General features: G+C 35.8%; 1 protein-coding gene across 2 annotated transcripts in view; it reads right to left on the minus strand.

The window, feature by feature from the left end:
* CPPED1 (calcineurin like phosphoesterase domain containing 1) overlaps positions 1–20,813 on the minus strand; it is a 55,367-nt gene that overhangs the window by 2,896 nt on the left and 31,658 nt on the right. The window contains exon 3 of one of the 2 annotated variants that reach the window (XM_064520359.1): positions 18,526–18,819. In XM_064520359.1, the coding sequence (XP_064376429.1) occupies positions 18,526–18,819 (294 nt within the window). Of the gene's footprint in view, positions 1–18,396; positions 18,820–20,813 lie in introns of both variants that reach the window. The other variant, XM_064520358.1, reaches the window with a different exon arrangement.

Raw genomic sequence — 20,813 nt, forward strand, 5'->3', positions numbered from 1 at the left:
TTAGCTCCCTTTAAGGTTATTGGAGTCCTATTTTTTTAAGTTTGCTGCAAGGGGTGTTTGTCATCTTGCTACTCCTTTTGCCAGAAAGAATGAACACTTTAGAGGATGCTGCTTATAATTACAAAACAAACAAACAACAGTAACTGGTTAAAGAATGGTAGTTCTGAAAGGTGAGTGTAAAGACAAGCATCAGATAGCTGTATTTGTCAATTAACATGGAGAAAATTCACTGAGGAGAGCTTAAACCTGTTTACTCAAGGCTGGTGACCTTAAAAAAAGCCAAAACAAACAAACATAGATGGGAAGATAATTTGTTATCTGTTCTGCAGAGATACTGGGGCTATATCACAGATGATACCTGGAATAAAAAAATAAGCCAGGCACATCAAAGAAATCTTATAAGCATAAGAGGCTGCACATTATAATGTGGGGAGGAGAAGAAATATGAGAACAACCACGAAGGGAAAGGTTGACAAGCTGCAAGAAGAGCTAAGCACAGTAATCACATGAATTAACATTTACCTAGTATGGGATACAAATAAGGCTGTTCTGTTGTGATTTCCTTGGTATTCTTAATGACCTAAGGCTGGTTTTCTTCTTCTTCTTTTTTTTTTTTTTTGATCGATCATTTGTATCTTGAACTGTATTGAAGGAAAATTACTCTATTATGAGCTTTAAAGAAATACTTTGGTCTGTTGTGGGAGACAGCAATATGCTGCATCAAAAAATTCTGGGTAGGTAGCATGCAAGCATCATCCAAGATTGGTTAGGAGTAGGAGAAAAGCTAAACAACAACCCGCAGCAGGTAAAGAAAACTAGCACATTTTATATTTAAGGCTTTATAAAGTACTTTGAAATCCCTGACTGAATTATTCTGTAATAGATTAGCAAAATTAATGTTTACAGAAGTCCAGTCATCCTTTCTCTTCCTTCAGAATATGATAATGCAACAAAAAATTAGTTAGGCTTGCAAATGCTGTCTGATTTTGACTAACTTCTTAAGGAGACCCACATGCCAGGTCTGCTTTTCTGCCATGATTCCTCAGTAGGGATTTTTTTCAGAAATTTTCAAACACTTAGTTTCAAATTAAATGAAATTGTGTCATCTTCATCTCCAAACCACTAATTTCTACATTTTGTTTTTTCTACAAATGTCTACATTTTTTCTACATTTTTGTCTTGCAAAAATAAACCTATAAATTGGTGGAAACTGTACTCATTCAGCTGTACTGAATGACCTTTCTGATTGCCTTTACAGGTCAAATTCACACTACCAAACAGATTATTCTTCCCTCCTCATTTGATGTTTTATAAATCTTAATCAAATGGTTTTATTACTACAAAACAATTAAGTGTTGATTCGTCTCATGAATCATAAAAGTTAAATAAGTTCATATATATGATTCTAATGCTAATTACTTACCTTGCATGTAGAATTTGTAAAACTACTAATAACAGAGTTGAGAATTTAACTTCTTCACAGGACAGAACTTGCTATAATAGTCAAGTGTATCATTTCCAGATTATGCCAGCATCCTTCACCATTTAGCCATTCTATGTGCACTGCTGGGTAGACATGACTACACAGCTTAGTCAACAGCATTCACAGAGGAACAGAAAGTTAATGTCCACCTTTCCTGCTGATTTAAGATGGTGCACATTTATTTTGATAGGAACATGTATCTGTAAGCGAGAGGAGTTCTTAACATGCTTCTGAAAAGGTTTCTAAAATTCTTTTAAGAATGCTCATATTATTCTGTTTGCTAGGACTACCCAAATGGGAAGTAAGTTGAATAGTAACAGATAGGAAGTCTGAAAATCCTAATACAGGTATTTGTGGTAATCTATATGGGCAAGATCTATTTTTTTTATTCTTTACAAAAGCACAATGTACGTTATAATAAATTAAACAGGAAGGGAATTCTACAGCTTATTATTGGTAACGTGTATTGCTTTCAAATACAGTGCAAATCACTTCATGTAAATGGGAAATGAAAAATGTGAAGTAAGTGTAAAAACCAAATTTTACAAAGAGGTTTTTGGGGAGGTTTTCCTTTTCCTTTTCCTTTTTCTTTTCTCAGTCTAAGATCCATGTATGTAAGACTGTCACAGCTTCCTGAGGCTGCATTTACTCCCAGTCTGTACTGTTCTGAGATAGAAAAGCTACTGGACCAGATGGCTAAAAATACTGGAAATTGTGTTACTTATTATCAAATACAAAACACATAAATGAATTTTATATGTTAAATTGCTAAAGAAAAAGTTTCAGTCTGCTGTTGATTTAGGACACTATTAATGACAAAATAAAGGAGAGTGGCATTTTCAAAAGTACCTACATAATTTAGAAATATTTTTCTATTTAAATTCAATAGGTTATGTGCTCCTTAGTCATGTAGGCACTTTGATAGTTCTGCAGCGTCTGGAAATATATTAGGTTAATATTGAGTTACTCAAAAAACATGCCAAATCTCTTATGACAAATATGACTACATGGCCAGCAGGTTATCAAAGGTAACTGACTGTTTTATGAAACTGAATCTTTCCTATCAGAAGCGGAAGTGGGCCCATACAGTTTGCTATGTTGGCTGAAAAACTGCTGTGTTATAATAGAGAAGTATTTTGCTGGTAGTAGTCTATAAATGCTGAACCTTGCTAAACAGAGTTTTACTGAAAAATAAACTAACAAAACAAAACTCTAAACATGTGGCTGTTCCTGGGTAGGGTAGCACGGAAGAGTGACGGTTCAGGCACACTCAGGGTACACGTGGACAATTGCTAGCTCTTGCAGAGCAGTGTGAGGTGTTTCCTGATGGCATTCTTTCTTTCAGCACACAGTGAGGGTGTTGCTCACCATACTAGGCTAAAAGCTAGTCTTAAATGTGCAGGCACATATAACTAAATTACCTTTCCAGTTCCCACATCTAATACCGAGAGTCTGACAGCACAGTAGAAAGCAGCCTGTGTTAAGCTGGTGCAATAAAAATGATTTCCAGTTCCTTGGCCTTTCAAACCCACAGGCTCTCACTTTACTTTTACAGTGTATTCACAGCTGATGGAGCTTTGAGGGCTGCTGGTACTGATGAAATAACTGGCATTCTGAGGAGCCACTGTAGTCTCCTGCTCCTGACTGTCTGGAAGATGCCTGCTACCCTGGCTCTCTGAGACATGTGGTATGTATTATGGTGTCCAGCCATGCGAGATTTTTGCTCTGTAATATTTGCATACAGGAAGACTAGGAAATTCTGGTTTTCTTAAAGCCTCTAATTCTTCTCACCCATCTGAAAGAAGCCTCCCCCCACATTACACACATTTTTGTTTGTTTTTGAAAGCCTTCCCTAAAGAGTATAAAAGACTATGTAAACTAACCCGTTCTTTGAAGGAAAAATGGCAGTGTATCTGGTCTTGCTACAGAGGACCTTGTCATTGGCTGTGTTGCACTATCTCCTCTAATTCCTCTGCATGACACAGGAATTTCTGCCGCTTCAGAGAGCCACAGTAATACGGTGATTAATCTGGTTATTTCCTACAGTAAGGCCCTGTTGTTGTTGCCAGAGTCCTTCTCCAGGTATTGGTTCCATCACTTGTTCCATGGTGGTTTCTGTAAGATACATTAAATAGTCCCTGGGACTTTCTTTTAAATCTGGATATGCATTGCTTGCATTTTGTAGATTGGATCACTCTTTGGCCATGTTTACTGAGAGATTGGGTAGCAAGCTGCCTAGATGGCCACTAAAACTGTTCCACCTGCCAGCTTTGCATTGTAAAGCCTGATAGAAGGGTATGTGTCTGAGATAGCTGTTAAAAAGAGTCCCTGAGTGAGTTTCAAAGATGTAATCTAATACGCTAGTACTGGTGTATGAAAGCCACAGATGCCTGTGACCAAGAAGGAAAATATAATCTGGACATAAATAATGAGACATCTTTCTGTTTAAAAAAGTCAGAATGGGAAAGCTTTCACTGTACAAAAAAACCTAAAGGATGCTCAAAGAAATTAGGAGAAAACTGCAAATCACTGAAGCATACTCAGAGAAATGAATTATTTAAGTTTATGCTCTGCGTTCTTAGTAGCTGTAGCAAGACATAAGGTAAATCTTGACCGCAGGTACTGCACAGGTTAAACCATTGTGTTTATCATTACAAAATACTGAGCGGAGCCTCTAGGGATGAGCTTCATTTGTTATCTTTTATATATTCCAGCAACCTGCCATTCCATACTCAATACAAAAAGTAACCCATGCTCAATCCTGTTCAACTGCTAGGCCTGAGAAGGGGTAGTTTGTGAGATGCTACAGGCTTAAAAGACACAAAAAAAAATTCTAACAATTGATTTTTACCTTCAGACAGCAGAAACTCTGGATAATAGCAGAGACAATTTAAAGGCAAAGAGCTGTTATTAGGAACATACCTATAACTTTACAAGGAAATCCTTATTTCCCTAGCCAGAAAACCTATCACCTTTTTCTCCTACAGTGGATTTAGACCTCTTTCACAGTAATTAAATGAACAGGAAAGCAGGTGAAGCTGTCTTAAGCCAGTCAGCTACATCAATGTTTTCCTTTGCTTTCATGGGAGATACTGATTTGAAGACTGCTGTAAAGTACCAGTCTAGGTTCAGCTGAGGCTCAACTATAGGCTCAACCTTTAATTAAAAGTTAAGCTGCTTGGAAAACCAAAATATAACATACTATGCTGTGTGCTTGGTAAAATCTATACAGGTACTGATAAGTCACAATCCCAACCTTACGTAAATAGCAAATGACTGAAAGTAGAAAACAGAATGAAATAACATGTTAGTGGCACGTGAAGGTTATCATCAGGTGGAACTTGTCTATATTTATGAAAGCCATTCTCATTAATTTATCAGTGCTACTTCTCTTTGCTCAGTGCAACATACCTATCAGGTGCAAAAGTTACATTTGTAATTCAGCATAATAAACTTCAAGAGAGTGCTTTGGCTCAGCTGCAGGAGCCTGGCAAAACAGGTTTCTTTTTTGTTGTTTGTTTGTTTTTTTCTTCCCTCTCTGGGAGAAAACCAATCAGCGTTTTGGTTTTTTTTTTAAAAAACATTCATTTAAAAGAATGGTAGAATACAAAAGTTCATAGAGATCTTAGGCTTTCTAGATAATATTTGGATCCTTAGAATCATAATATAAGGATGTTTGTTTTACAACTGATGCTACAGGTAATTTGAGAATGCGGCGTCAGTTCTCAACTCCATACTATCCTGCAGGCTATTACAGTGACTGCTTAATGTAATATACTTAAGCAATTCTGGCAGCAGAACTCAGCATTTCTTTCTTTCTCATTATAAACAAACACACATACCCAAATCACTAGGCTGCATTTGCCACCAGTGCATCTTACATTCCTTTCTGCACAGTGACAGATAAGTGCCCATCTAGAACTACTTATGGGGTGGGAGTTGGGCATTCTCTGCTCTTACTTCCCAGAACAGAGCACAAAACTGAACTTAAGGGGAGCTTTATGTATGACAGTCCCAGTTATTGAAGTGGGATGTATCTTCCTCTGTGGCAATGTACTTAAATAAACAAGTCTTGATCAGGTAGGAGAGGATGCTGAGTAGATGGAGCTGCTTTTTTGCAGCCTCGGAATAAGGTGCGTGGGGAGGACATGTGACACCCTATGCTTAATGTTACCAGTTTGCTCTCAGCTTAGAGCTGTCTCTGATGGGCCTATGGATGTAGCACTTGGCTCTCCTATGGATGTAGCACTTGGCTCTCCTTCAAGCACTCGACAGGTAACCTATGATCTCCAGCAATGTTCTACGTTCCACTCTCAGGCAAACACCTAGCACAGACCTTATTGTATCTTGTTCTTTACCTGCAGAATTAAGTCGCAGCTAAATGAAGATACCAGGGATCCAACATTTAGGCACCTGCTGTTGGGCCTGCTTGATTACTGCACCAGCTGGATGTGCAAAATGTGTGTACTACCTTCCAATAAGTGACAGTGCTACTATAATAATGCAAGTTCTTTTCAATATTTTCCACTTTTTCTGCAGATAAGCAAAGCTATTCTAGTATGTGAAAAAAACTTACAAAAAAGTAACAACCATAAAACTATAGTGAGATGAAAACCCATATAACGCTATCCTTTAGTAAGGGAAATAAGTGCTTAGTAAGGGAAATAAGCTATTTCTTTTTACCAGGTGCAGCCGTGTTCCTAAAGTAACATCTTTCCACCATCCACAGAATTTAATCTTTGGAATTAAAAGGAGGAACAAAAGTTAAAACTTTGTGTCACCACATATGTAAACCAAACCCCAAAATAGAATTTCAGTGTAACTGGAAGGAAAGCAATAGAGGATACAAAAGTAATATAGCAACTTTAGCTATGCTAGAAGAAAAATAATTATCTCTCCATGTTTGAGGATTCAAAAGAAAATTTTGAGGAACCCATCCTAGACTTAGTAAGCTCTCAGCCTAAAACCAGCAGACACCAGGTAGAAAGTTAAGGCCCATGAATCATGTAGCGTTTTTCTTCTTGAGCAAATACTGCAACTTTACCATAATTATGTTTAACATCTGCTAACTGCCTACACTCAAGAAGTTATTTTAGTACAGAACTAAAATAACAGTGATGTCTAAGCAGCCCAAAATATGATACCTCAGACCAGAGAGGATGCGATTTAAACCCTCTCTTATATCCTGTTGGCTGTGTGAGGCAGATTCATTCTAAACTAGCTGGTGTTTATGGATGCTGATCGTCCACATTCCCCCTTGTAGTATATGTCATTTAGCTACTAATTCCACCGGACAGGTGCTCAGTGCAGGAATGGCATTTTTGGATCTAGCCTCTTAAGATCAACCTCTGCTAGAATTTAGTATCTACTTTAGCTGTCTCCTAGTGAAAATTCTGCCCAGCCTTCATCTTTCAGGTACTCTCTATTTCCAGTGCTAGTGTTAATTCCTGTTATTGTTCTGCTCCAGTGTATTACATCTTGAACAAAGAAACAGGTCGCTGCTGTGTATTAATAGAAGTCTAATTGATGTTGTTTTTTTTCTTCAATAATACTTTTTTATTCACTCAACTGCTTTCCACTTACTTTTGTAAGTTAGCATAAGCAGGAAATCTGAACCAGTCAATGCAATGATACTAAGATGACAAGCAGGCAATTTACTTTGCTCTTGCTTTTGATCTTAAACATAAAAAGAATCTTAAGATGTGTGCACTCAAACTTAATTTATTCATTTCAAACGGTTTTCTGAAGTAATACTGTCAAATTATTAGTACCCCTCCCAACCTCTTTTTTCTAAACCCTGGGAGAAGCAAACAGTGTTTGTCCTTGCAGGCACTATTTTAATAATCTGCTTTAAGGTAGGCTTGGGTCAGTTAAATACAATTCAGTAGAGTCAGCTATACACAAAAAGGTATAGTCCCTACTCATAAAAAGTAGCTAGAGCAGTGATTTGTTTTTAATTCTTGATTTCTGAAGTAGCAGTTGGGAAAATCTTTGATACAAAAAAGATGTATGAAATACTCAAAACCTGTGTGTAAATAAATGTCATCTGAAGAGATGTAATACTTACAAATGTTGATAAACCTTAGACTCTTCATTAGCTTGACCATGAAGTGAATTAATAAATAGTTTGTTTTTATGCTAATCTAATGTATACATTACATTTTGTCCCTTCAGGCATCCTTTTAGATTGTAAGGTTACACAGCGGCTTAGATAATGCAACAGGTAGATGCTGAGGAAAGTAATTAATAGCTTATGTAATTTGGTTTGCTACCTTTGATGCTATCTGTCTGTTCATTCATAAACAGTATCTTTAAAGCAGAAGTCACCTTTTTTTCCTCAAATTTCAAACAAAATGAATATCTTAATTTGGACACTCTTTCCAAGTCAAAAACATGGTAAAAATACTTTGTGGTTTCTCTTGAGTAGATATTGCAACAGCAAATTAAAAAATAATCCTGAGGCTTTTTTTCCTCCTCTGCTATTTCCAGTGTCTGCTTTCTAAAGCCAACATGTGAAATAACTAGTCATTACAGGAACTTAAACAAGCTCTCATTGATTTTTATCTCTCAGAGTTTAACAGCATTGGTAAGATGGACAATTTTTATCAGCATTTCCATTCTCTCTTTTTCTCCTGGTGCTCTCTGTAACCTAAAACAGCAGGGTGTATTAACAAGGGCTTTTCTTACAGAAGGTGGTATAATGGATACTGTCTGACCTACTGGGGAAGGAGATATAAAATGAATAGCTGAAATTTCCTGTAGCTGCTTCACAGAAAAGTTAGTTTGGTACAAAAAAGGAAGGCTATGACTACCAGGCTCAGGAGCAAATGTACGTATACTACTGTCACGTCCAAATGTAGTGCAGTAGTTCTGCTTTGGAAGAGATTATGCATTGTAGTGATGAACACCTTCTAGTACTTCTGAATCTCAAAACAATCCAAAGCAGAATTATGTACTAAAAGAAACTGTGTCCTATATGAAATATTCTCCATCTCTTTCAGGTGATACTATGAAAAGTGCATTTTAAACAGCACTCAGATTACATCCTGAGGAAATGCACAAATCAGAAGACCAGAACTTTGAAAAAATAATAAAAAAGAGCTTTATTTATCTAAGTGTTGTTAACATGCTGAAGATTTTATTTCTGACAAGAATCAGATGAGAAAATGGTTCATTATCTGAATAGAAACTACATGCTAAATAGCAAAAGGAAGCCAGTTTGTCTGTTAGCAGGAGAAGCTAAGGTTATTTTACAGAATTTTAAAACTGCAGCGTCGTCTTTCCACAAATTATACCTTATCACTCTGAGAAACCCTTCTGAACAACAATTTTGCAGCACCAGGGAAAAGGGGTCAGCATGATTTTGACATAATTGCACTGTACAAGAACAAAGGCATTTAGCTGTGTGTCATGTATAATTCCTATGAGAGTGATTACATCCCAGTCCTGCCTTATTGTTCATTTGTGCTCCCATAATTCCTGGACTTTTCTCCCTTACTTAGTACTGTACTGCTGTTATATTCTGTAACTTAGTAAGAAGACTGGGCATTTCTCCAACTCTGGAACAGGAAGGAAATGGGACCGTGGCCTACCTCCTTCCATGTGGACCAACAGACAGTCACTTCTTTTTTAATGAGTAAGTTTCTTGACCAACCTGTCTGTTTAAGGAATAGTTTATTCGTTTTAAAATATCTCTAGTTTAAAAACTAAATGCTATCCTTGCCCTCCTTTTGCTTTACTTTATACAGGCAGCAGATATCTTACATAATATTACTCCATTGAACTGTAATAGGATTTTTTTAAAAAATTCATGTTGTCTTCCTTTTCTCCATGTTCTTCTCCTTTACCACATAACCATGGATATTATTAGGTATGCAGTGGTTGGTCTCCTATCTATCTTTCCCCCTTAAGACAAGGTGAGGGGAGAGCATGCTACAAGCCTACATTACGATCACGCCTTGAACCAAGGATTTCCTGTGTGAGCACGGGAGGTGGCCCATGGCGCTCTCCCTGTGAGAGAAATCATTCTTAGAAGTATATCTGTGTAGGGGCATTCTGGATAATCAGACAATGCCTGAATCTGGTGGAGCTGGCAGGCAGTATGCATAGGATTGCATGTCTTTTCAAAGACCCTGATTTAAAAAATAAAAAAAAAATCAAGTGTGCTCCTCGGAATTACTCTCAGAAAGCTTACACTATTGAAGTAGTGTCATAAGCATCAAATGGCTGCCTACAGGGATTTCAGTAACAATGGGAAGGCGAGACTCACTTTTTAGTGGCAAGATGTCCTGCACCAAATTGTGGATTCTGTCCAAGGTCTCTGGCTTCTAACAGTCTGAAGTCTTACAGTGGCAGAGCTCAATAGCTTACAGGAATAAAAGAATTACAGCATAACTTTGTGTATGACAATATTAGTGAGGTCTGAGACAATATTAGTGAGATCTGAAGTGATCACAACTACTACCTCCCTAAATAAAAGACTAGGTATCAAAGAGGGGGAAAAAAATCTCCAGTGAGACAGTAAGATTTTGTGAAGTACATCTGTTTTCCTAACTTCTTGAAAAATCCTGTAAGCTTTATTATTTTTAAAACCATTATTTGATGTTTGATAATTGAAGTTAATTCAAGAAATACAGATTGAGTCCCAGTCTCAAAGGAAATCTAGATGCAATGATTAAAAAATTCCAAATAAGTTAAAACAGTATGGAAAAGAATGCATCCACATTTATCTTGAAATATTAAAAGTTATTTCTTAAGAAAATATCTACTTAGAAAACAGTTTTTCTCGCATGAACAGATGAGACTGGGCAAAAATTCAGTCTTGAACTAGTTTAAATTCCAAGGATGTCTGACTCTAATTTCTATAATTATGCTCACTTTCATGGCTTGCTTCCAAAAAAAAAAGTGTAATTCAGAAGTCGTTGTTTTCCAACTCTAGTTCCTGATGTACAAGAAACATTTTTGGTCAGATTTTCTGTGTTCAAAATGTGACTGGCCTAGCCTCAATTTGGACTGTTCAAACCAGTTCTATGGACAGTGTAAAAATACAGGAAGAAAATTACCAATATAAAAATAAACCTCAGAAAAGCAAGCAGATTTTCCAAATTAGAAAGAGAATGCCTAGAATAATCAGCATAGGCAATCAGTAGCATGCTTTATTTAGACTGAGCCTTCAATTAAATAAATGCTTCTCTCAGCAAATGAGACTGTAAGAGAATGAAGGCTAAATTACTGGAATATGAATGACATAATAAATATGTAATGGGTACAGTACAGACCCTTATTCTCTTCCCATGAACTCTGTAGAGAATTTTGGGGGGCAGGGGGAAAGGAGTTCTGACTGAGCAATGAAATTTATCACATGATCCAGATTATCACCCTGTAAGTGCTGATTAATGAACTACTTTTTAAAATAACTATTGATGTGAACCAGTGTTCACTGTACTTCATTTACGGATTTATGACTCAGTACAAACCACAGGTAAAGTTCAAAGCAAACAAAAGGAGGTATTTCTTCACATAACACAAACTGAAACTTGAAACTCCTTCCTGTGAACCACTGTGAAAGGTAAGTTTTCAAAAATCAAAAATGAACTGGAAAAATCCATAAAAGAATTTATTATTAAATAGCAGTATATTAACAACATTAGTACGGTTTAGTAAGTCCCTAAAAGACACACTGTTGGAGACTGGAAGAGTATTTTTAAGAAACATTGTTACAAACTCTGCTGTCTTCTGCCTCTTCCCTAGGGTTCTGCTAATAGAAGCAGCAGAGTGGGCTACAGAGGTCTTCATTCTGGTCTAGTTACTCTGCTTTTATGGTAGCTGTTAATGTTTAACGATAAAATTAGGTTGCGCTTAAAGTAGAACTAAGCTTATTTAAAAATCACTAGTTTCACTGGCCATACCTTTTGCTCAATCAAGGACTGAAGAAAAGGGCTACACTGTCAAAAGCTGGTGCTATATATTTTTTTGTCCCCCCAAACTAGCTAGAGCAAGGTAAGAATAGCAGTAGAGACAAAATGAAAGTAAATAGATGGAGCAGCAGTTCTGTAAAGAAAAGAAACTCTACTGACTGAAAAACCTGCATGTTAACACTCTTTGGTACCCTTTTCACAGGCAGGACAACAAAATAAAGTAGTATCCAGGCACAGAGAGATGCTACTCTAAGAGACTGCATGCGTGTGCATGTGCGCACACACATATATCTAAAGAGATGTTTCTGGCAAATACAACCATTTAAGTCACAGCTGGCCTGTGACAAATTGTTCTTGAGTGCTTGCCCTGGAGTATTAGGCACAACCTGGCTTTTCTTCTTCCTTTCACTTCCAGCATATATCAGCTTTTTAAAATTCAACAGCAGTATCTGTTCTCAAAACAGTTTTGTGCAACAAAATGGTATTCTTCCAGCTTCCAATACAAGAGTACATATTAACCATAAGCACTCTTTGCCATACCTTTTTTTCCCCTGGGCCAGTGGTGTACATCATTTTTTCAAGACTACAGTGCTACACAGCAAATGATAGTACTTAGTGGTCTTTGTGAGCAAAACCTCTCTTGTGGAATTAAATTGATTTTTATCTCATTATAATTTGAGGAATGCTCACATCACTCTATTTGCCGCGCAGGTGTTACAGCAGCAAACAAAGACGTGAAACCATCAGTCACAGCACTGTTAACAGGACTATACAGTGCTCAGGCAGTTCTCAGACCCTGTTCTCCAAAAAAACCTGATCTGTTTCTATCAACAGAACTCCAGCAGAAGGAAACAGGCTCACTGAGAAGTGAACAGAATGAACACCCTTGATTTCGTAACCTCTTAAGTCTACCTTAAATGACAACATGACAGAATTATTTTGTATACCCCTTTAGAAGCACCATACTGCCTTACCGTCTTCATCAGAAGAGCTGTGAGAATAACATGAATATTTAGAACTACTGCTCATAGCACTATGAGCACGTTAATAAAAAATACCATGTGTACCGTTATTAGTAAACATGATTCTACAAAGTTAAAGGAAAACTCTTCCTTAATTCACTGTATAAACTAAAAATCAAGGCTTTGATACAACTAGTGAAGTCAAAGGGCCTGAGTAAGTAGAAGACAAGCTATTAGTCTGCAAAATATATCTATATCTAAAATTATTACAATAGGAGGACACTGAGTGTAGATATATAAAGAGCTTAGTCTCATTTGTTTTTCCTATATAATCAGAGGGAAGATGGCAGGCACCCCCCAGAGTGTGTAGATAGTCTTACTAAACTGCTGGTCTAAATAAGCCTGTGGAAATGAAGTCTGTAGAAGGCCACTCTGCTTAAAGTTAGTCTTTGCGAATGCCTCTTATAACCTTTCAGATGAAGGTATTTCCTGGTTTTGCTTAGTTACTTTTCCCATTTAAAAAGAAGCTTTCTAAGAGACCTGACAAAACCAAAACAATCCTGTCTTGCCAGTAGAGTTTTTGCTCCAAGGATCAAAAATAATTTCTTTATCTACCTGAACTACAGTGCAGTGAAGCAAACAGTTTTCAGAAATTAATCCAAGAACAGTTATTACTTAATCTCATTATATATTGTATTAAGTAAACGTAATTTGTACTGTCTTGCTATTGAGTTTCTGAAAAAAAAAGGGATATGATTTAGGAAATCATAATGTATGTCTGTGAGTGTGTCTATGTGCTAAATTATATCATCACACCTAGGGAACAGTTTTAAAAAACACTGTTCTTCTAAAGTTACATAGAAAATACTAAATTTGGTCACTCTACTTGTACGTGAGTGCATAATTTCAAGGTTAAAAGATTTTGATCTAAACAGTAAAGTTCAGTGTATTTAAATCTATATCGTCTTAAATACCGACAAAGCAACACATAAGCAAGCACTGAGATTACTCACTTGGTGTAACAGCTTTGCCAAAATTGGGGTCTCAATGGCAGGAAGAAGAAAATATTACTCCCTTGTCAGTTTTGATTACACAACAAATTAAATAATGAAACATAGCATATGTTGGCTAGTAAATTTTAGAAACAACAGCTTTCAGCACTCCCTGCTTTACGTCTGTACTCAAATATTTCTCAGCTGTTAATGTTCAGAAAGTTTCTTTTCCCTTTAATTCTGCTCTCCTGTTGTAACATTTCAAAGAGGAGTAGGTAGGTATCACATCCTTTTAATGAGCAAAGGGTGTTAGAAGTTACAGCACCTACAATCACAAACAACAAAAAATGATGACATTTAATAGAGTTAGGCTGTTATTTTTCCTGTATACACAAACTGAAATATTTTTGCCACATCTGAAAAATTGCCTCTTACCTAGATAAACTACCTGTATTTGTCATTTCATTCTGAAGAACAAATTCTTCTCTCACTTTGTTGCTGGAAAACCAGATACTAGTTTAGGTTTTATTCAGCAAAGCTCTTAAATGTGTTCAGACATTTGCGTATATATTAGAGTCATTAAGAAACACTATATTAAGTGCTAAGTATCCTTATTAATTTCAATCTCTCAGTGATGGTTCTCAGGACAAAAAACCTTTACAAGATTCTCTGTAGCTCAGCAAAAATACCCACATTTTTCAGGTCACAGAAGATATCTTTAATAACCTAGGAAAATCATACATGAATGAGATATGTAGGAAAAAGTACTTCTCCTTTTACATAGACTGCTTAATTTAAAAATTAATTATTTACATTTATCAAAGAAACATGACAGGCAGATCAGATTTTTGGCTTGACCGCCTACCCAGATTCTTCATTTTTCCATGCAAAGCTATATGCAAACCTATTTCTATCAGCACTATAAAATTCTTAAAAGCTGAATATGCATTTCACGAGCAGAATCGATTGACTCCAACAGATCTCGCAGATGAGAATGTTAGGTCACCTTATTCTCAGTTTTTGCACACAGGTTTTTTTCCTGTATGTAGCTTCTGCATGTAAAGGAGGCAAACCTTTGAAAACTGAGGCTAAATATTCAGAAGTTTTACACACATGCTTTCAGAAACATATATTAAATGATAAACAGTGCTCTGAACTGAGCTGATTTTCACTGTCAATAGAATCACTTTTTCAAGGTCAATATTGTTTATAATGAATGCATTTAAAGAAAAAATCACAGGAAGATTTCTTAAACGTACAGCTCACAAGCATGGTTTAACTTTGCATAGTAGTAATACATATTTACAAGTGCCAGATTTTCAATTTATAAATATTTATCATAAGGACATGATTATATCTTTAATTAGCCCAACTGTTAAGGACACTTCTAATGTGAGAAATGTAATTCAATATTTCATAACAGATGTAGCCTCTACAGTTAGTCTTTTATCTCCGCTTGTAATGAGCAGATACTTAAACCAAAAATATTATGTAATATGTAACTGATTGTAAGAGAATAACCACACATTTAAACTTAAAATAGATAACAAATTTGCTGAAGTTACATACCTCACTCTAAAGCATCTGTGCACCATCACAGTATTTAAGTATCTTCCTATTTCCTACATATAATCTATGTGAATTTCTTTGTTTACAGAAGGAACTAAATTAATATATTGTCCTCCTTTCCTATTTTTCTCTGTAATCAGATGAGTCAGGGCTCTGTATTTGATGCTTTTAGAAAACATATAAACATGAAAACTGAGATAGTTTCAGGTCTAATTCTGGTTTATTGGCAACAGAAGTATCAGGCCCATCTATTAGCATCAACATTTCCAAACAAAACAACCCCTAAAATATGCACATTAAACTGAAATTTTTCATAATTACACAGTCCTGTGGAGTGGTTGGAAATACTGCAGACCAGAATCATGCCAGAATCGAAAGGGGGAAGGGTGGAGAGAAAGAGGGAATAAAAAGAAGAAAGGATTGATGATGGGGAGAAGGAGAATCCAGCCTGGAAGATTCATTAAAAAGGAGATTTACTGTCTTTTTCCAGAATAAATGAGGGGTAACCATCTTAAAGGGGAAGTTATAATAATAATAATAATAATAATAATAAAAGTAGATTGGGATTTCATTACCAGTTTTCTGTGGTTTAATCCTCCAAGAATTTATCAATTGAAGTGGGGGAAAACCAATTTCATGTCTAAAGATATGCTGAAATTGATCCTTCTTTGGCAAAGCAGAGAGAAAATAACTGGTGCCATTGCGTATCTGTGCATCTATCCTAGCATGATAACTGCCTGTTTGTAATCTGTTGACAACATTTGGTGGACTTAAAAGACCATTCTTCAAATGAATAAAAAATGGAAACAGAATGCATCTGTTACTAAGGAAACTCAGAGCCAACTTTTGATTCAGCTAATTTTTCTCAGCACTCTTAGTTGCACTGTTTTGAGCTGCTTGCTCTTTGTATTCATTTAATTAGCAAAACGTTTGACTCATTTACTTATTGTGTAAAATCATAAATAAAAGACTGATGTTTTAATATATTCATGAAGGAGCCAAAAAACACATGTCATTTTTGGAGGATTTGGGGGGTTGGGAAGGAGGGGCATAATGGGAAATAATGGGGGCACTGTAAGAATGGGAAGCTGGCACAAAAAGGAGTTTGGAAATTTCTTCATTAGCGTTCTCTTGTATTACTGGCTTCCCATCCTCCATCATTTAAAACCTAGTCAAGTAGCCTGTTACAGGTTTTGTCTTTTGACTAAGCCTCTGGATCTACATTAGCAGAATGAATCTGAAATAATCCCTCTAAGAAAAATAAGTATTGAGAAAGACAGTCTGCATCAAGTTTAAACACGGAAACAAATGCATTGCATACTAACATATTTTAAATTAACTATCTCCATAAACCATTAGAAAAGACAGTTTTATGAAGCTAGCCAGAAAAAGAAAAATATGACTCACCATTTTATACTGATAAAAGTTTCAGTCTACACAAATTCTACTTTGATTGCAGAAGAAGGTTATGCGAGACATTCTGATAAACTAAAGCATTGTCCAGTGGGACACAATGTTAGTGCCTAATGCTGAATCACTTACCAACTACAATGATAACATCTTACATAATTCCTTTTCTCTCTTAATTACCTCCCCAGTACTCAGTGGTGCCAAATGTTGGTAAACCATTTGGGTGCCAGAACATTCCAGGACAGAACTGCTTTGGTTTCCATATTAACGCTTATTTACGGGGATGTATTTTCAGGCAATGATACATAAGCATGCAGCTGCCTGACTTTCCCATAGAAATATTTCCTCCTATATTAACACTAGCACTAAAATCTAAAAAAAAAAGCCCATAAAAAGGTAGGTATATATATATGTGTGTGTGTGTGTGTATGTATATATATATATATATATTTATATATTTATATATATATTTTTTTTTTATGAAAAGTTTAAAAATGAAAACCACAGTATTTTAAATCAGATCCCTAAAATTTTGGGCGTTTACCTGTCAAGCAAATCTTTTCAAAGGAAAATGTCAAAGCACATAACGGTTTTCTTTTTCAAACTTACAGTGAAAATACATGAAATGACCAACTGTCACAGAGGGGTTATTGTTTTCTGAAAAGTTTCGTACTGCATGGGTTCCTTTGATTTGTCATTTTTATTAATCATGTAACATTATGCAAAATTTGGGAGTACCACCTTAGAAGTCACTGCCTTGAGCACTTACTTAAAATAAAGAATGGGTAAAATGTACAGACTCATTAATTTAAGATGTAGTAACATATGCACCTAGCTTATATATACTTCAAATTATGTTATCTTCAGGTCTCTCTCCTCCTTTTTTGTTTTAAATGTTACTTTTTTCCATGTGCAAGTATACAATCCTACTGTTTTTCTTTAAATAAAAAAAGAAAATTTCCCTTCTGTTACAATAAAGCCAAAATTCCTAACCAGGATCCTCTTAGTGTCCAAAAATGACACCTTTGTATCTCCTATTAAGATATTATGAGGTCTTCTCAACATGTCTCTTCGTTGGGGGGGGTTGGGGTGGGGAAGGTAAATTTTGAATCTGTAAATATGTCAGTCCTCTGGAAAGCTCCCAGATAATTGTGAATTTTGGCCCTACTTACTGGAAACAGGAGGAGATCCAGAGTTTGGAAATTAGGCTGGTTTTGGATGAGGCCAGGCATAACAATTATATAGGAAATTAGGAACAATACCAGAAGCAATTTCCATTGTTCAGTAATCCAAATAACACGTTCTTTTATAGAGACAGAAAAAATGGTACTCATGCAGGGATGGCAGGAAATTTTGAGGGACTAATACACTCCAGGAACATGAAAGCAATTAATAGGAAAGAATGTGAACAGCATGGAGGAGTAGCTGCTTACTGCATGTGTCTCCATGGTATTCAAGTTTCATCAAACAAAGCTAAGAGACTTGGTACAATACGCTTATTTAGAGCATGTTCTATCTGCCTTTCATCCCAGAAATGGCCCCTATTAGTAATGGATAAACAAAGGATTGATCTTAGCAGACCAAGACCCTTTTTAACATTGAATAAATCTGGAGTATATTACATTCTGGATTTAAAATTGGCTCAGTGTGGGAGAAAACAACCTCGAAGGCAATTCTGAATTCTGTTTCTCTGTTTACATAACACATAGATTCTTTATTTTTTTCCTGTGGCAATACCTGATCTTCCAGTCTAACTTAAAGCAGGAAAAAAAATCAGATTGTCTTATATCTATGAATACTTGTGAAACTGAATCCTTGCTGTTTATTTATCCACTTTTAGTTTTTCATTTTACACTCCAAGTTGTAAATTCTTTTGCTACTTTTGACAGGTGATTAGACTTGGCTGAAAATTTTGACCTAGGGGGAACTTTGAGGTTTATAAGCAGTATCTAAAATTCCTTGAAAATGGTTCCATTCAAGTTTAATGTATTTTGTCTGGCAGTATAACCATTAACAATTAAACTGAAACAAAAATTCTAAGATAGAAAGATACAAGAAAATACCTGCTTTATGAAACTTCTCCATTATCTCTTGACGAACTGATTTTTCCAAGTTGAAATAGTCATTTTCTTCATCAGGCTTCCTCAGAAATAGAGGGATGTGCTGAAATACTATAATATGCTTGCACTTACGTTTTTCTGCTACGGCCAGCTGTCCATTAAGCCACACATCCTGGGCTTGCTTTAACTCGGGGCATTTAGAAGAATCGAAGTATAACTGAGAATTCAGCACAAGAAAGAAAACACCTCCAACCCAAAAGCTGAAATAATCATCTCCCCAGTTCTTGCAATAACTATCTATTGTTTCACTGGTTGGAGTATTGCCAATATCATGATTGCCGCTGACAAATACTAACGGGATGTCCTGGTCAGTGTTCTTCAGAACGTGCTTCAGATCTTGCTCTTGGTCCTTCCTCCACTGAGTTCCTATAAAAAATTAACACAGTTTAGTGTTTATGCTCTCTTTCCCTATCCTCATTTCTTGTTTTTGTTTATGGCAATACCAGTATAGTAAGACAATATTAAGTGTTAGATTTTTGAACATGATAATATGCAGGAATATGAATAAACTTGCACTTTAATATTGTGTATTAACACAAGATGAATTTCTTCCTTCTTCTCCTTTTCCTTTCCTGTCCAGTTGTTCTTAGTAACTTTAATTAAACAAGGCTCTGGATGGGAACCAACATGTAGCATAGCAGCACACAATATAAGGGTGAACACTCAGTATTTTCCCCCCCAAAGCTTTAGCAGGTTGATGTTTTTCATCTATAGACTGATGATCTAGTGAAAAAAATGCAGACTCATTGGATGGTGTAATTCAGCTTTACCCAAGGGTAAAAAACAATGCAAACATCTGTTTTATATTTTATGTCTGTGCAAAGGAATTAAGTTTTTTTTTTCATTACCAGAACTACTTTAACAGCAAAAAAGTAATTAGTGTCTTGTGGCAACTTGTCTGTACAATGAGTCTGTTTTAATAATGAACATGGCATTAATTTCAAAGAAGGGGAATTGTGTACTTTGCTAATTCCCCCCCCCCATCTCAGTTTTATAATAGTATGCATACCTTTCTGTTGGTCAGAAATATTTCTTTTTCTAGGGAGGTATAATTAATCACTAGATTAATTTACAGTCATCAAAAATTGAGAAAGATTTTAAAAAATGCTATACTAAGGATGATAGAGATTTTTTTTTCAAGTTTTATAAGGAGTGGCACAGAGGCCACTAATGGATGTTTATTATTCATGAATTAAATTGCCTATTTACAAAATAAAGCATATTTTGCCCTACAGAACAATATATAATGTGGGCCCATTTCACAAATAATAATTGCAGTTTTTAACCAAGAAATTATAACAGGATTTTTATAAGAACTCTGAAATCAGGTTTAAAATACATATTTGCATACAGGTCTACGCAAATTATCATGTATTTTAAAAACTGCAGTTTCTGTAACTACACATATGTATTATACATAAAAATTTCTAATGGAGATCCGGTCACATAAACTGTGAGATAAAGGACTTTTTCTCCAAGTTTCTTCAAAATGCAGAGGATCAATATGCTGACAAACACTGACCCTAAGTACCTGGCATTAGGGAGGATTCCAGTTCCTTTTCTATATCCTATAGGTACAGTCTTAAGAATCACAGCATTCATTTGAAACTAATAATCATAGAAATGTATTGCTGTTGCTAAAATTGTACACAGTATAAGGAAAAATACTGGTAAAAAATCCCATATTTACATTTCTATTTAAATGTAAAGACGTGCATGAGGTTTGGTATGTGGTACATGAATTCAAAGGAAGAAAATCCCCAGCTCTCTTGTGTTTAAATTAACCACTCTACAGGGCAGAAAGTCATTCTAGGAAAACCTTCGAGTAACATGACAAATACTGGGCAAATAATCAGGTGTGTTTGAGAAGGGCAGGTGACAGCAGATCAGTTTGTAGCATATATGAACATACCAGAAGCCTGCTCATTTAGACCATCCTCCCGGTTTTGGAAAATACCATTATTACTACTGGAAAAAACCAAGGCAAATAACAGCTCATGTTATGTGGAGGAAAAAAATGGAGTTTTCTACATGAGACCCAAACCAGTCCTTGAGCAGAGGAAACATATATTGTTTCAGTATGAGCTGGATTCTTTAAAAATACATTTTAAACTAAAAATAAAAAACTAAACAAATCGGATGTGCTTTGTTGTCTGTGGGGGCAGGGAACTCACCCGACAAAACTCTTTGCCCTGCTGTGCCCCATCTTCCTGTGTAAAGAGCTAGAAATTTCAAACTATAAATGTGAAAATATACTCTATGGGGGACAGCAAGAAGGCAAGAGGAATGATCTATTAAGATATATGTAAACACAGTACAGCACTGCAAATGTATATACTATCACTTTGGGAAATTTAGCT

This window comes from Dromaius novaehollandiae, chromosome 14 (assembly GCF_036370855.1).
Source record: "Dromaius novaehollandiae isolate bDroNov1 chromosome 14, bDroNov1.hap1, whole genome shotgun sequence".
In the NCBI taxonomy this organism is placed as follows: Eukaryota; Metazoa; Chordata; class Aves; order Casuariiformes; family Dromaiidae; genus Dromaius; species Dromaius novaehollandiae.